At 43.7% G+C, this 16,565-nt stretch overlaps 1 protein-coding gene across 1 annotated transcript in view; it reads left to right on the top strand.

Moving 5' to 3' along the window:
• Positions 1 to 16,565, top strand: part of sema6e (sema domain, transmembrane domain (TM), and cytoplasmic domain, (semaphorin) 6E) — a 68,660-nt gene that overhangs the window by 2,291 nt on the left and 49,804 nt on the right. Inside the window, exons 2-6 of the mRNA XM_061082011.1 lie at positions 1,227 to 1,341; positions 3,813 to 3,870; positions 7,327 to 7,383; positions 8,122 to 8,223; positions 15,933 to 16,023. Coding sequence (XP_060937994.1) covers positions 1,227 to 1,341; positions 3,813 to 3,870; positions 7,327 to 7,383; positions 8,122 to 8,223; positions 15,933 to 16,023 — 423 coding nt within the window. The remainder of the gene's footprint in view (positions 1 to 1,226; positions 1,342 to 3,812; positions 3,871 to 7,326; positions 7,384 to 8,121; positions 8,224 to 15,932; positions 16,024 to 16,565) is intronic.

Raw genomic sequence — 16,565 nt, 5'->3', positions numbered from 1 at the left:
GCTAATTCAGCAGCAGCCCGGGTCAGATGGGAGGCTGGAGGGCGCTTAACACAGGAAGCTACAGATCCACAGCAGCGTGGCCTTGAGCTGAATCACTGCTCAGTCAGGAAAGAGAAAGAGAAAGGGAGGAAAGGGAGGAGGAGGAAGAGTGTGATGTGGAGGACAGGGTGGTGTCAGTCGGCCGTCAGTAGTGAACAGGCAGATTCTACGTCTGCCTCTAGCTTCCTTTTCTCTGTTTAACCACATGCACGTCCTTCCCCCCCGACCGACTGTCGTCCTGTTATTCAAACCGCACGGCAGCTTCCCCCCCCCCCCTCCGTCCTCCTGTGAGTCGGCTGGAATTAAAATGCAGAGGAGGGCGAATAAAAAAAAAAAATGAAAAATCCGCCGCGGTGCAACACAGAGTGGATATTATATCACTCTCCTTTTTATATCATTCTCTTTGCACCACTTCCCTCACTTCATCTTATCTAATATTTTCATGCTGCTGCCTCCTCATTTTGTTTAAGCGCATGGACGCACACCTGATTTCCACCGAATCAAACTCCAACCACCCGTGGAAACAGAAAGTTTAGACTTGTGACTTTCTAAACCTTGTGATATCATTTGATAAATTGAAACACCTGACAACAGCAAAGTTAAACTCCATTGACCTCAAACTGTTTCTGTTTCAATGTTGATCAGACAGAGACACTTTCCTCTGAGATGCGTTTTGATTTGCTTCCCGGGAGCCACTTATTTAAATCACACTGCAACTTTGGATGCTATATTCCCCCCCCGCTCATCCATCTCCACAAGTGCACATTAGCATACAGTGGGTGTGCTCTGGGTATTTCAGCACAGTACACCTTTCATTATTGTGTTATTTTCTACCTGTGAAGGTGAAATGTTTCTCTCAGTTGCTAATTTGTTGTTGAATGTTGTCGCTCTGCTTCCTTGTGACCGATGTGAGACCAACACACAGTTTGTAGAATCACTGACATGTGACGACTGAGATCTAATAACACGAGGAGTAGGAGGAGTTAGTCTGCGTCTCCTCATCGTTTTATTATTTCTCTGTGAATCACTGTCGAGTTTGAGCTCTGGCTTTTCTTTCCCTCAAAGGGAGATAATGCATCAGTCTCACTTCCCTAAGGAGGCGTGAGCTTGTGTCTGGTTTTATTACGAGTGTTTTAACATCTTCTTCTTCACGTCTGGTTTCCCCCCCCCCCCCCCCCCCCCCGCAGCCTCCTACCTCTACCCCAGCTTCCAGGGCCTCATGTCGGACAATGACACCGTCCGCCTGGGCCTGGACTTCCAGAGGATGCTGAGGATCAACCACATGCTCTACATCGCTGCCCGGTCAGTTTAACTCTCACCTGCAGGTTTCATGTGGAAAAGAATCTGACATGTGGCTCTAGCTGCACTTTTATTAGTGAAAAACCCACTTTTCCCTGTAACATTTAAACAGAGAAACAAGGTTGAATAGATAGATAGATAGATAGATAGATAGATAGATAGATAGATAGATAGGTAGATAGATAGATAGATAGATAGATAGATAGATAGATAGATAGATAGATAGATAGATAGATAGATAGATAGATAGATAGATTACTTTATTCATCCCCGAAGGGAAATTAAGTCGTCATAGCAGCCGGTATATTTGAATACAATACAATACAATAAAATAAAAAATATTGAGGTAGAAAGAATAAAAAACAGAAACACAAGATAAATAGGTAGATAAGGTGCAGTGGCAAGATGATGGTAATAGTACTGATGATATGATGGTAATGTTATTGTTAGACAGTATATAAAAATAGTACAGTATATATAGTATATAATATAACATAATATATATTTATATATGATAGTAATTATACCAATATAATAGCAGTATATAGTAATAATGGCAGCAACAGTATATATAATAATAGTAGTAATAATATAATAATAATTATAATTATAACATGTACACATGTATAAATATGTGTATATAGACTTATATATACAAAGAATATACAGAGAGTATGATATAATATATGATATATATAGTAGAGGTATAAATATAAGTATTTGACTATACAATAGGTAATATAATATACTATGAGTGTAAGAATATGTAGACAGAGTGTTCAAAAGACAATATTATTGTATAAAATTATATATAATATCAATATGGTTTATATGAACACATATCACATATGATGTGAAGTAAGTGTATATGGAGCGGAGTGTTGTACAGGGTCCACAGTGCAGGAGACAGGTGTAGTGCAGTTCTGTGATGGTGGCTCTGACAGAGGGGGAGGAGTTGTACAGGGTCAGAAAAATAGAAAAATTGTTGTTTTCTGTCAATATTACGAACATTTTTACAGTTCTACCTCAGTTATAAACATAACATTGTCATTTTAAACAAAGTTATCTCACAAACATCAGATGAAAACCCCAGGTTGACAGAAGAAGTGTCAGAGAGGTACTCGCTCGGCCCCCTGCTGTGTTCACCGAGCTGTCAGCTGCTCTCCTGCTGATTTATAAGATATAAATGTATTCTCCTCGTTTTCTTTTGGAAGAGAAAAAGTTTTTATTTGTCTTTTTATTTTTGGAGAATAGGGTTGATCACAGTTTAACGACGTCTCATCATCATCTCGTCTTAAAATGGAATCGATGTTGAGAAAAATATGTTTTCATAGCTTTTGCTCATGAAGTTCACACTAATGTGATTTAAATGCACACAGGGTGCAATGATAGTTCTTCCATTTCAGAGTAGTTATGTTTTATAATTATAATTGCATAATATACTTTCCAGACCCCGACTGTTTTATATCTTTTCTTTACCGGCAGACGAAGATACCCTGAAGTGTTCATTAGATTAAAACAAGTATTTATTACAACCTGATTTTACTAAACTCAAAGTTATTTCCCAAGTTTATGGTTTAATTGTCAGAAAAAGTTACATTTCCTTGTCGTTGTATAATAACAACCTCTGAGCATTATGTTTTTTTTAAATATATATCTGTTCTTATATCGCTAATAGAGAAGTTTTACTCCTAAATACTGAATGTGTTTGTTTAACGAGGGAAGTCACTGAGGCAGAACTCAGTTTAAAACCTTTATACGAGCGACCTTTGTTCGAGGGCAGACGTTTAAAAACTCTTCAACTTCCACAACTCAAGCAAATCGTTCCTCTCCTCCTCCTCCTCCTCCTCCTCCTCCTCCTCCTCTCAGACCTGAATGTTCCTCAAACTTTCTCCTCCGTGTGAGACACTTCAGGAGAACTCCTCTCAGGTCCTGGCAGCAGCTCCGCACTGTTCCTTGTGCATCGCTCAGTCTAATTGTGTGTTGCTCTCCTCTCCATCAAGAAGTCGGAGGTTAATTATCCAAAAAGTAGGAGGTTGCAGCTCCTCTCCTTATTTTCATTGTGCAGAATAAATTCCGCTTCACTTCTTGGCTCCGACTCCGACTATCGGTGCCAAGAGGCCTCCGTCCGAAAAAGGTACGGAGATCCTTAATGTTCCTAAATGGACTTGTTATTTTTCCGCGGCCGTTTGCCCCCCCCACCCCCTCAATGATTCATACGGATCGGGTCGATAGATGGAAAAGTTTTGCTGGTTTTGAAAAGTTACAAATTTGAAAAGCCAATAAACCTCCTGCTGCTCCACCTTCTCAATCCAGCAGGAGAGAAGCCTTTGTTGTTTTAATGAAGGGTTTTTTGTGATATAATAACTTCTTCTTCTTCTTCTTCTTCTTCTTCTTCTTCTTCTTCTTCTTCTTCTTCTTCTTCTTCTTCTTCTTCTTCTTCTTCTAACATGTCATCCCTCCATCTCTTGCAGGGACCACGTGTTTGCCGTCAATCTGGCTGTTTCGTCCGAGCAGATAATCCCACGACAGGTAGGAAAAGTCCTAAAGATCTTCTGGTGTTTGTCACGTCTTTATCAAACCAACATGTTCTTGTTCTGTATAAACTTGTTCTTTATAACCTTTCTCTAAACTTCTGCTCGAGTCGATATCACTTTATTTACCTAAAGTATTATTCAACGTGTCTCTTGTACAAACACGACCTGTTGATATTTCCTCAGTGCAAAAAAAACCTCTACTTCATCCAAGATGAATTCTTGTTGTGCGACTTTGACATTTAAGGAGAGTTTGAATTGATTTGATCATGCCGATAGTTTTTGAATTGCCGGCTCACTTGACATTTTTCCTGGATTAATATCATAATATTGGATTCTGCAGACGATAAATATACAATATGATAAAACAACTAGTTGAAAGCAACAGTCCCCTTGATTTAAATCAATCAGTTCCCTATAGATGCCTGATTTCTCTAATTGAAATGGCTTCTTCCCCTGACTCATAACTCACACTTCCACAAAGTTTTTCCATAATCCTTCTTCCTGACAAACAAATACCAATGAAAACATAAAACCTTGGTGTTTTATACCATGACGCACCTGTCCCCTGTTTTTCTGTGTTTCTGACCCACAGCAATTTAACAGAAAAAAAAACAAAGCATCCTGTTTGTATCTGGTTGTTTTCCTTTCTGCACTTTTCCTCCCTTTTCATTTGAGTATTAAGCAATCTCTCTTCAGACATATATCCAATACGAGTGGCGCGGCGGCGGCGCTCTCGTGGCTGTTGAAGTGCTCGCTCCTATCTGAATCTCATTTGTCGAACATGATTGCACTTAAATAAAAGCCCTCCGAGGCCCCGGCTTTAGTTTGCTTATATTTAGATTAGCGGCAAACACGGATATTCATTCTGATCAGGCCGCCGCTCCATGTCGCAGGGATCTGGAATATTGATTTCACCGTCAACCGGAGCACAAGGCACTGGGATGTGATGTGAGTCCATCTGGTTCCAGTTATGTTGTGTGAGACATTGAAAGTTTGTATATGATGCTTTTGAAAAGGCGCCGCTGTGACAGCAGAGTGGAAACTCATTGAAGCTCGTGTTCCTCCGTCACACTCTCGCTGCTCCTGTTCCGAGCTCGATCGTTAGTGTGTGACTGACTCGCTGCCAGAAAACAGTTCCTTCTCTTCATCTCAGAATCCATTTTTGAACCAGCTCTTCATTTTTCACACCAGGGTGCTCATTCACATTCCACCCCCACCCCCTCATCTCGCCGATCCCCGCGGGCCTGGATGGCTATAAGTAATTATTAGTAAACCAAATCGAGCATGGACAAGGAAGTGAGCTATTACCATAACGCTGACTCCTCCTGAATCATGTCTGATCTCCTCAAAGTCGCACTGGAGGAGTTCCAGGCTTCAAGCTCAAGGAGGTCTGTCACATGTTGCTCAGGAGGAGATGGATCCGTTCACCCTGAAGGAAAGGGACGAGCATGAGGGTGGGGGAAACCATTTCAAATGATCAATCTGAATATGAGCAGCATATGTCTCCTGTAAAGGAAACAGCCTTATCCTATATTCCTCATCCAACGATGTTCCTTCAGTTTCACGATCACAGCGACTCTAGTTTTCAGTTTGTTTTCCTCGGTTGTCGTGAAGCACAAACATGTTCCTGTGAGCGAGTCCTAGACAAAAGCCTTATTTACTCCCGTGTGTGATTACTGCAGCGTGCTCCAGCTCCACTCAGAGGAAATGAGTCGCTTTAGTGCGTTTGAACAAAGCTCATTTGAGATGCACGACTCCTCTTCATCAACAACACGCTGCCAGGTTTCATGAATTCACAGGTTCCGAGCAGTGTCTGACTTGACGGCTGGAATAGAAGCTGTCTGAGAAACAGGAAACAGGAGAACTCAGGGCTCGTGGTACAAGTTGTGTCTCAGGGACCGAGAGGACTGACCCTCAGCCCCAGTGGTGTGTTACACTACAGGATCATTGTGAGTCTGTAATCGAGAACACAGTGGTCCCAGTTTGTTTCTTCAGTTCGGAGCAGCAGCGTTTAGCATCTCAGGTGAAGAGAGTCTGACGGATTCCACATATTGGGATCTTTATAGCTGCTATAAAAATCATGAGTAAAAAATACGGAGAGGATGCTTATATTTTGCACACGTTCTTACATAAATACATGTACTCTTATTTCATCCCTTTTCATATTACATATAAAGAGAGAAAAATCTAAGGTAAATGCGAAACTGAATATATGACATACAGAACTGTTGCCAATCAATAAATTAACTGGATAATGATATTTTTTTGTCCTCTCTATTCCAGATAACTGGTAAATGTATGTTTCATATGTAAACGGCCAAATCCTCCATATTTACAAGATCAGTATCTTTTATTTATCTTACAAAACTGAAGCATTATGCAGTTCACAGTAAAAGTATAAACTAAGTTAAATTAATTTTCTACATCATAAATTATATATATATATATCTCTGTATCATTCCCTTTTATTTCCCGGAGTTGGCCCCAAATATCAATACTGGTTAGATTCCATCTCCCTGGATACATGATTGATTGATTTGTTTATTCATTCAGTGGGAATTAAATTGCACTGCGTTGTTAAATAACTTGTATATTCAGAAATGTGCTGTTGACACAACTAGTAGATGTGAAAACAGTAATTAAAATGTGCATATGCATGAAAGTTTGTGTATAATCCTCTATTTTATATTCAGAATGATTATGGTGCTTGTCAGAAACACGAGGACCATCTGAGGAGAGAAGTGAGAAGGTTTCAGATCCGCGGCAGAAACCAGTCGAGGATCTAAAGTGCCTGAAACCTCTGAAAGTCACATTTGGCATTAAAACCTAACGAGTCTGAAATACCAGGAGCGCAGCCTCGGTCTCCGACTCCCGGCAGAACGTCCGACTCCAGACGCTCTGTCTTGTTCTCGTAAAGTTCAGTCCACGATCCCAGATGTTTACGTGTCACTGAGTGAAACATCAAACTCCTGTGAGCGGAGAGACCAGGAAGGATCCAGTGGAAGGAAACTCGGCCCTGAGAGAAGTTCAGTAGATATTCCCACGGTGGACGCCGGGAAACATTAAACCTTCAGCTGGATGAGCCTGTTGACAAGGGGACGCTTCACTGGACACAACAGGAAGTGGGTCTGTGGTCTGGAGCTGATTGGGGCTAGATAGAAACGTTCGATTCCTGCACGCTTGTCCTCTCAGATCCACACGAATCGTACAGAGTGTTTAGTGTTTTTTTTAAATCCCTGTGGAACAGTGAGGAGCTGCGCAGGCCACCGCAGGCGTCCCTCTGTGTGTGTGTTTGTTTGTGTGTCTGTTTGTGTGTTTAGCTCCACGACAGTTTATGAAGTTAATGAGATTTTCATCACAGTCGCACTCGAACGATGGAGACCAACAGAAGCTGGGACGATGGGGAAGCTGCTTGTCTGTGTGCTGACAGCCTCTCTGCTCACTGTTTCAGAAACTGACTTGGAAGACGAAGGATGTGGAGAAATGCACCTTGAGGGGGAAGAACAGCGTGAGTATTATCTTCCTCCATTTCTCAGTTTAAAATGCTCCCTCTCTTCCTCTTCCTTTGCCCTTGTTTCCTCTGCTGTGGAGTTTTTCAAGTGTCGATAGTTTGAGATGTGAAAACCAAACCTCCAGATCCTCGAAGTTTAAAAGCTACAAGCATTTAAAGCTCTGCCTTGATTACATGTGTGATTCTGTGAAAATACGTCCACAGTAAGAGGCGTTGGCTTCAGGACACACGGGGGGGCTCAGAGGATGTGGGCATGTTGGTTTGGCTCTTTAAAGAAACCTATGTTTGAGGCGTCTGTAGTGTAAATCACCAGCTTCACTCTGATTACTGTACGTTAAAGAGCCTCCTTCCATTTCCTGCTGTGCTATTGCTTCCAGCCTTAAACTACATTTCCTTCTATTGTGTTTTTTCCATTTTGTGGAATCCACTTGTGAGGAATCCTGTGCCGAGCAAAATTTCTGACATTTCTTGAGCTGTTGGGAGCATCTGATTAGCTCCCGATCCCCCGTGTTCACGACAAACACTTGATGAAGCTGAAATTCGTCCCGAGTATAAGATTTGTCACGAGATTTGCTCTAAATTGCTCAAATGGCAAAGTTTATGTCCAGTTTAATCAGAATCGGTTCCACAGCCATTTGGCAAAAGGCATTTGGCATAAAACCACGACAACAAGCCGAGGATGACGGTTAAACTCCCTGATGCTCTCTCACTTCAATCTGTTTTTCCTCCCGACAGGACGAATGTTACAACTACATCAAAGTTCTCGTGCCTCGGAACGACGAGACGCTTTTCGCCTGCGGCACCAACGCCTTCAACCCGACCTGCCGCAACTACAAGGTAAGACGCTGCACGACCACATGCCACCGCCGCCTTGTTTATAGATAAGTGATCATATTACAGCTGCGGTGACAGGATGATGGACCGTGTCCTTGTCTGTGAGGAGTTGCATCCTTTTATTTCGGCTGCTAATGGAAACAACAAGCTGCAAACTAGATTCATATCGTGTTGGCACCGAGCTCGTTCTGTGAGGAAGTGTCATTAACCAGCGATGTCACGTCGTAAACGCACGAATAAAAACAGGTCACACACGGGCTCAGAGACGACAGATGTTTTATACATCAGGGAAAAAACTGTTTTACACAACACGTCACATGACATACGGCCCAAGGCAAGTTCACATACATGCTACTACATTCAGAACACGCTAAACATCACATACATGAGGTGAGAGGGGATTAATGGATTTCGTTTCGTTGTTGGCTTGAGGCAAAAAATGACAGTAGTAGTTTGTTACTATAAAAGGAAATATGGCTGTTAAGTCTGATTAGTTTGGAAATATTCCTCAGTTGATAAAAACCTGACTCTTTGTCTGAAGTGTTGTTAGAGGCTCAAGTTTCTTTCTGAAATACATCCCAGAGTCTTTGGGTCTCACTTAATGTTGAGGGAACTAGTGTTCAGGGCCAATGATTTAGATTAGATTTCTTTATTTATCCACACAACGGGGAAATTCACTTGTTACAGCAAAATAAGAGAAATAAGAGAAAAACAGAATTTAAATAAAAGTGCCGAAGCACAATAAAAAAGATCAAAATATATACACTACTAAACTACACATAATGAGATCTTATTTGTGTAACAGCAGCAAGTCTTTACTTCAGGTTCTGACGACTGGGTCCAGCTACAGATCGAGATTTCAAACACTTCACAAAACAACAGTCGGGAATCCTTTCCACTCCCTTTTGCCCAAGTTCCGCCGTTCACCTCCGACTCAGTACGTCTGTGATCGTCTGCTCGAGCCTGAACAACAGATAGAATCACGTGAACGCTGCTGCAGAGACCGAGAGCGTTTCACTGATGTTACAACAAACAGCTGTGAGCTCAGAGTGAGAAGATAGGTGGGAAATTATGAAAAAAGCATAAATAACGAGGCACATGTGGCCCATTGAGAAAAACACTACGTTGAATACAGCATACAGCAATATAGCACCCACTGGACACATGAGGTACTTCTCTGTTTATCTGAAGCTGATATCAGCAGCAGGTCTGTACACACTGAGGACACAGTGTTCACTGGGGGGGGGGGGTATGTTGGGTCAACAGGACCGAAGATAAAGGAATCTGTTGACGGAAAACAGGACAAACTGGTGATGGTGAAATAATGGCCGATTCTGATTGAACGAGAGGAGGAGAGACGGCAGGAGACAGAACGAGAGGAGGAGAGACAGGAGGAGACAGAACAAGAGGAGGAGAGACAGGAGGAGACAGAACGAGAGGAGGAGAGACAGGAGGAGACAGAACAAGAGGAGGAGAGACGGGAGGAGACATAACGAGAGGAGGAGAGACAGGAGGAGACAGAACGAGAGGAGGAGAGACAGGAGGAGACAGAACAAGAGGAGGAGAGACAGGAGGAGACAGAACAAGAGGAGGAGAGACAGGAGGAGACAGAACGAGAGGAGGAAAGACAGGAGGAGACAGAACGAGAGGAGGAGAGACGGGAGGAGACATAACGAGAGGAGGAGAGCCGGGAGGAGACAGAACGAGAGGAGGAGACAGAACGAGAGGAGGAGAGACAGGAGGAGACAGAACGAGAGGAGGAGAGACAGGAGGAGACATAACGAGAGGAGGAGAGACAGGAGGAGACAGAACGAGAGGAGGAGAGACAGGAGGAGACAGAACGAGAGGAGGAGAGACGGGAGGAGACAGAACGAGAGGAGGAGAGACAGGAGGAGACAGAACAAGAGGAGGAGAGACAGGAGGAGACAGAACGAGAGGAGGAGAGACGGGAGGAGACAGAACGAGAGGAGGAGAGACGGGAGGAGACAGAACGAGAGGAGGAGAGACAGGAGGAGACATAACGAGAGGAGGAGAGACAGGAGGAGACAGAACAAGAGGACGAGAGACAGGAGGAGACATAACGAGAGGAGGAGAGCCGGGAGGAGACATAACAAGAGGAGGAGAGACAGGAGGAGACAGAACGAGAGGAGGAGAGACAGGAGGAGACAGAACGAGAGGAGGAGAGACAGGAGGAGACAGAACGAGAGGAGGAGAGACAGGAGGAGACAGAACGAGAGGAGGAGAGACAGGAGGAGACAGAACGAGAGGAGGAGAGACAGGAGGAGACAGAACGAGAGGAGGAGAGACAGGAGGAGACAGAACGAGAGGAGGAGAGACAGGAGGAGACAGAACGAGAGGAGGAGAGACGGGAGGAGACATAACGAGAGGAGGAGAGACGGGAGGAGACAGAACGAGAGGAGGAGACAGAACGAGAGGAGGAGAGACAGGAGGAGACAGAACGAGAGGAGGAGAGACAGGAGGAGACATAACGAGAGGAGGAGAGACAGGAGGAGACATAACGAGAGGAGGAGAGACGGGAGGAGACATAACGAGAGGAGGAGAGACAGGAGGAGACAGAACGAGAGGAGGAGAGACAGGAGGAGACAGAACGAGAGGAGGAGAGACGGGAGGAGACATAACGAGAGGAGGAGAGACGGGAGGAGACATAACGAGAGGAGGAGAGACAGGAGGAGACAGAACAAGAGGACGAGAGACAGGAGGAGACAGAACGAGAGGAGGAGAGACAGGAGGAGACAGAACGAGAGGAGGAGAGCCGGGAGGAGACATAACGAGAGGAGGAGAGACGGGAGGAGACATAACGAGAGGAGGAGAGACGGGAGGAGACAGAACAAGAGGAGGAGAGACAGGAGGAGACAGAACAAGAGGAGGAGAGACAGGAGGAGACAGAACGAGAGGAGGAGAGACAGGAGGAGACAGAACGAGAGGAGGAGAGACAGGAGGAGACAGAACGAGAGGAGGAGAGACAGGAGGAGACAGAACGAGAGACAGGAGGAGACAGGAGGAGACAGAACGAGAGACAGGAGGAGACAGAACGAGAGGAGGAGAGACAGGAGGAGACAGAACGAGAGACAGGAGGAGACAGAACGAGAGACAGGAGGAGACAGAACGAGAGACAGAACGAGAGGAGGAGAGACAGGAGGAGACAGAACGAGAGACAGGAGGAGACGGAATGAGAGACAGAACGAGAGGAGGAGAGACAGGAGGAGACAGAACGAGAGGAGGAGAGACGGGAGGAGACTAATCTTGGTTATGTCCTTGTTTTACCTAAATAATAACAAACATGCAAAACTCCCAGATTCAGTTTCTTTAAGGACAAGGTGAAGGTAAAGCTGCGTCAGTGTGTGAAGCAGCAGCAGCAGGTCGCAGGAGAGAAAACACACACTCTGTAAATCTACCAGTGCGGGGGAGGCTGAGCGAGTCAGGATGATATTTATATTTCCAGAGCTGTTCTGTGAACTAACCCAGTCGTCCGTATCACGAGGTCAGAGTGAGCAGGGTTCGTCCCTGGCTTCATGTTTTACTGCTCGGGTGAAATTAAAAATCATTTTAACGGTTCACACGGGGAGAGAAGGTTATTAGCAGAAGCCGGTGGTTTCAACCGTGGATGATAAAGCTGTAAAAACGCAGGATCGAGCAAATCCTCAGAGAAACTCTGGAGCTCTGCAAAACAAGAAGAAATGTAAATATACTTTGTTTTAATTTATTTTGAATGTCTTTAAACACTTTGGTTTGTGAGGGAATCTTCTTCACATGCGGCAAAAACATTCATCGGTCGTGAGAACCAACTGATGGGAAGTTGGCGGTCAAAGGTCAAGGTCACCGTGACCTGGTTTTACCCATAACTCAAGAATCCACATACTCATTATGACAGAATACATCTGAAACCTTTTTCTTCAGCCGCCTCGTTAAATTCATGACCTGAAGCTGAACTGCAGCTCGTCTCTCTGGGGTCGACCAACGACCTTGAGCTGAAAACTCATCTGGTTTAATAATGAATTAATAACGGCACGAAGATCCAATATTATCCACAATCCTCTCACGTCTTTGTTTAGCAAAAGTCAACACGTGGTCGTATTGACTTGTGTTACCGGTGAGTCTGGAGCCGAATGTGGTTTAAATTAAAGCTGTTCACCGTCGGCAGATAGAATCTAAAAGGTCTCAGGTGTCATGTGACCTGAACAGTCTCAGTTCACAGCTGCAGCTTCGAGTCCAGAGCTTCACAGCGACCTCCGTCCAAACGCCTCCTCGCCGCCGTGGACTCCCTCTGGTGAAGAGCGGCTGATTTACAGTTTAACCAACACACATCCACATACTCTTTCTCTGTACAAACCCCCCCCAGATGTTTCCCATCCCCCCATCCACTTACCCCTTCGTCTAAAGAATAAACCCCAGCCCACAATAGATGACTATCCAGACAGCTGGAGAGAGAGACGAGTGTAAATCATATCAAGGAAAACTGTCTCTGAGACGTCATGAAGAGTCTGTGCAAGACAACGGGGGATTGAGTGTGAGGGTGTGTGTGTCTGTTTGTGTGTGTGTGAGTGTGTGTGTGTGTGTGTGTTGGTCAGAGACATGAATGGACGCTCAGCCGTGAACACGCAGCTCCACTGACCAGTCTGCTGAGACAGCTGCTCTGCAGACAACAGAGAGGCTTGTCTTCAACATGCCTCCGTGATGCACACGAGCAGAAAGGAAAAACCTTGAAGCGTCAAATCCATCTGTCTTCATCTTCCCGCTCGGCAGCGATCGGCCGTCACCGCAACGCTTTGTTCAATCCTCACTTCTGCCCGAGACTTCTGAGCTCTTTTTGTTTTATGATCAAAAAGAAAAAACTGCTGTTTCACTTGAAATGGAGTCGACCTGCAGGCGAGACGCTGAGTATCGCTGATTCCTGAATATCTGATCAGAGACGGAATCGTGATTTTTAAGTTTATTCCTGCGGCTGCTCGTTGAAAGTCCCGGTGGAATGAACATTTTCTAAATTGCCAAGTACCTCTCAAAAGTAACGATATCATCGTATTAAATATATTTTCTTTTTTACTGAAAAAACAATTCCAGCTGTTTCATGACTCGTCCTGCACTCAGTCCAATCCGAGCAGGTTGTTCCCATGAGTTCCGATATTGTATTTAAACGAAATGCGGAAAACAAAACCCTCCATAGATCTGTGTTTTCACTGTACACGTAAATATGCAGAATCGGATCTTGCTCCCTGTCATGTTACGGCTGCAACTTCTGCTGAAGGGGTTCGATGCCCATTCAGCTGCTGTAGTCACAGATCAATATGCTCAACAATTCCATCCGAACACTTGTTCTTACTCGATTCTCTCTGTTCCTTGACTTTGAATTACTTTCCCAGGGTTTAAGATCTTTAGATTTTTAGAAACCAGTTCTCTGGTTAAAGGGAGAGAAGGTTATTAGCAGAAGCCGGTTATTTCAGCCGTGGATGATAAAGTTGTAAAAACGCAGGATCGAGCAAATCCTCAGAGAAACTCTGGAGCTCTGGAAAACAATTAGAAATGTAAATATACTTTGTTTAAATTGATTTATTATGTCTTTAAACACTTTGGTTTGTGAGGGAATCTTCTTCACATGCGGCAAAAACATTCGTCCTGCACTCAGTCCAATCCGAGCAGGTTGTTCCCATGAGTTCCGATATAGTTTATAAACAATATGCAGAAAACAAAACCCTCCATAGATCAGTGTTTTCACTGTACATGTAAATATGCAGAATCGGATCTTGCTCCCTGTCATGTTACGGCTGCAACTCCTGCTGAAGGGGTTCGATGCCCATTCAGTGTCTGTAGTCACAGATCAATATGCTCAATAATTCCCTCCAAACACTTGTTCTTACCCGATTCTCTCTGTTCCCTGACTTTGAATTACTTTCCCAGGGTTTAAGATCACATTGCTGGAGTTTATTCTGGAGAAATATTGAAGTTCTCACTTTTAGAAACCAGAACACAGTCGGCCCCTTGTGAACCTCTTTTTCAGAAATGAAAGATTATTAGTTTTAGGCATTTATTTTGCATTTGTCAAGGGAGAACTGACAGACATGAATTGTTGAGAAAAGTTATTACAACAAAAACAAAAATTAAATGTTTACCTCTGGAGTCTCAGCAGCTTCTAAATCTACATTTAGGAGTAAAATGCGAGAGTGTCTCCCCTGTGGTTCCTGTGTCTTTCCAGCTTGTCCCCGTGTGCCTGCTTCCTTTAATAAAAGCCAAACTAGAAAACACATTAAAACACTTCTTCGTCTTTGCCACTTTCTCTAATTCACTTGTGTGATTTTCTGTTTCTTTTTTTAAAATCCATGTTTTTCTTATTTTCACTCACACAAAAAGCTCTTTTCAGCAGATCTAAGCGGAGCTCACATCTGATGCCGTACAACAGGTGGCTACAATAAAAAGCAACACTTTGTGCTTTATAACGCAACTGATTCCAGCGGCAACACAAACCAGAGGCTCGGTCTGAATAATAAGTGAACACTTCACACAAGTGATATTTAGGGCAGAGCTGTTGGCTTGCGTCAGGTTCAGGGGTGTAAACACATTCCTCTCCCACTAGCTGACATGTTATTTTTCTTCACATCCCTTGAGTTTTCGTGGCAAAGCTCTGATGTGAAGTTTAATGGCTGATGTTCTCCTCCTGTGAGTTGGAGAACACAGAGCAACAATAACCCAGCACCCACAATTCAGCCGGACTCGTCCAAACTGAATAGAGGTGGGAGAATATGATACTGATTATGGTTTGTGACACTGAGTCTCAAAACCACCGTATTGATTTGTTTGTTTATAATCAAAGATTCATGGCAGTGGTTTGGTTTGTGTTGTTTCAACCTCCGACCACTAAGCGGCAGTGTTGTAATCTGTCGTCATCTTAGACGACGCGTCTCCAATTCCTCCATCAGGAAATTAAGCCTTAAATTATCCCAGATACAATCATGTCAGATGGAGCCAAAGTCTGAGCAGTGACGATTGGCTGATGGAAAAGTACGGTACTTTGCTCCATGTCCCATCCACTAACATGGAAGGGGCAGGTTATCACCATAGCCTTAAAAAACACACTTGTGACCCAAATGCGTACATTTGTGTTAAATCATGATGCATCAATTAATACATCGTGTTTTTATATTTTATATAAAGCACAATTTAAAACTACCAGAGAAGTAGAAGTAAAGAATATGGACATAAAAAGCCGGAAAATAATGTCGACAAAGACCTCCTCTCCACATACACTCACACACACACACACACACACACACAACCCGCCGGGCTTTTCTTATTGTCATGTACGAGCTACACAACCTTGTTACCAGCAGGTTTGAAAGCGGTCACTAAAACTCTGCGGACGAGAGATAACGAGTTTCCTCTCAAAACGTATCGTTAACGAACTCGACTCGCGCACAACGGATCAAATGAAACTAATCTCCAGGATGCATGTGTTGTTGTTCATTATCACACATCGATTTGTTGCGTATCCTTTGCTTTAAAACACGACTGCACATTAAATACCTGTTTGTGTGTCTGTGATTGATTCTGCAGCAGTGACCTCGTGGGTTTGCGAGTGTAAACGATGATGTTGTCTTTGTGTTTACTGTCTTCACTCTGTCCTTTATGTGCTGTTGTTTTACTAGTGCAGTTTTTACAGGTCTGTTGTCCTGTTATGAATGGTTTTGTCCTCTCTGACCTAGATGTCCACACTGGAGCAGGAAGGAGAGGAGGTGGTGGGACAGGCCCGTTGTCCCTTTGAGTCCAGGCAGTCCAACGTCGGGCTTTTCGCTGGTGAGTGAACTGAGTGATTGTAGAAACATGATGGATTCAGGTCCCACAGCTTATATTTGTTTTAAAAGTGTCTTTAAAGTAACATCAGTTTTAAGTTTGACATGTCTCCCCACTGACAGTCAGTGTCCGTCTCCTTGTGAACATGATATCTCGAGAAGACCTTGAGGAAATCTTTTCTAATTTGTCACAAACGTTCATTTAGACTCACAGGTTAACTGATTAGATTTGGGAGGTCAAAGGTGAAGGTCATGATGGCCTCACAAAGCCATGATGTCTCAAAGCAGTCTTTAGGAAAGTTCTTTAAAAACTGTTCTGGTTAGCGGAGGTATACAACTACAGGCCGGTAATTCTAATTTTATTGTTTTTATTTTGGCTGATGCTGAAATATGAAAGCAGTTCATATCATTTGAACGTTAAATTGATGTTTATTAAATCGGGAGGTCATCATGGGTGAAACACGAGCGTCAGCAACACACACACACACAAGCTCAGACACTTTAGTCTTTTGAGATCGAATATGTATTTTCATGTTGAGCCAAGAA

This window comes from Limanda limanda, chromosome 11 (genome assembly GCF_963576545.1).
Source record: "Limanda limanda chromosome 11, fLimLim1.1, whole genome shotgun sequence".
In the NCBI taxonomy this organism is placed as follows: domain Eukaryota; kingdom Metazoa; phylum Chordata; class Actinopteri; order Pleuronectiformes; family Pleuronectidae; genus Limanda; species Limanda limanda.
The sequence above is the reverse complement of the archived record's forward strand: the minus strand, read 5'-3'. Positions and strand labels throughout refer to the sequence as shown.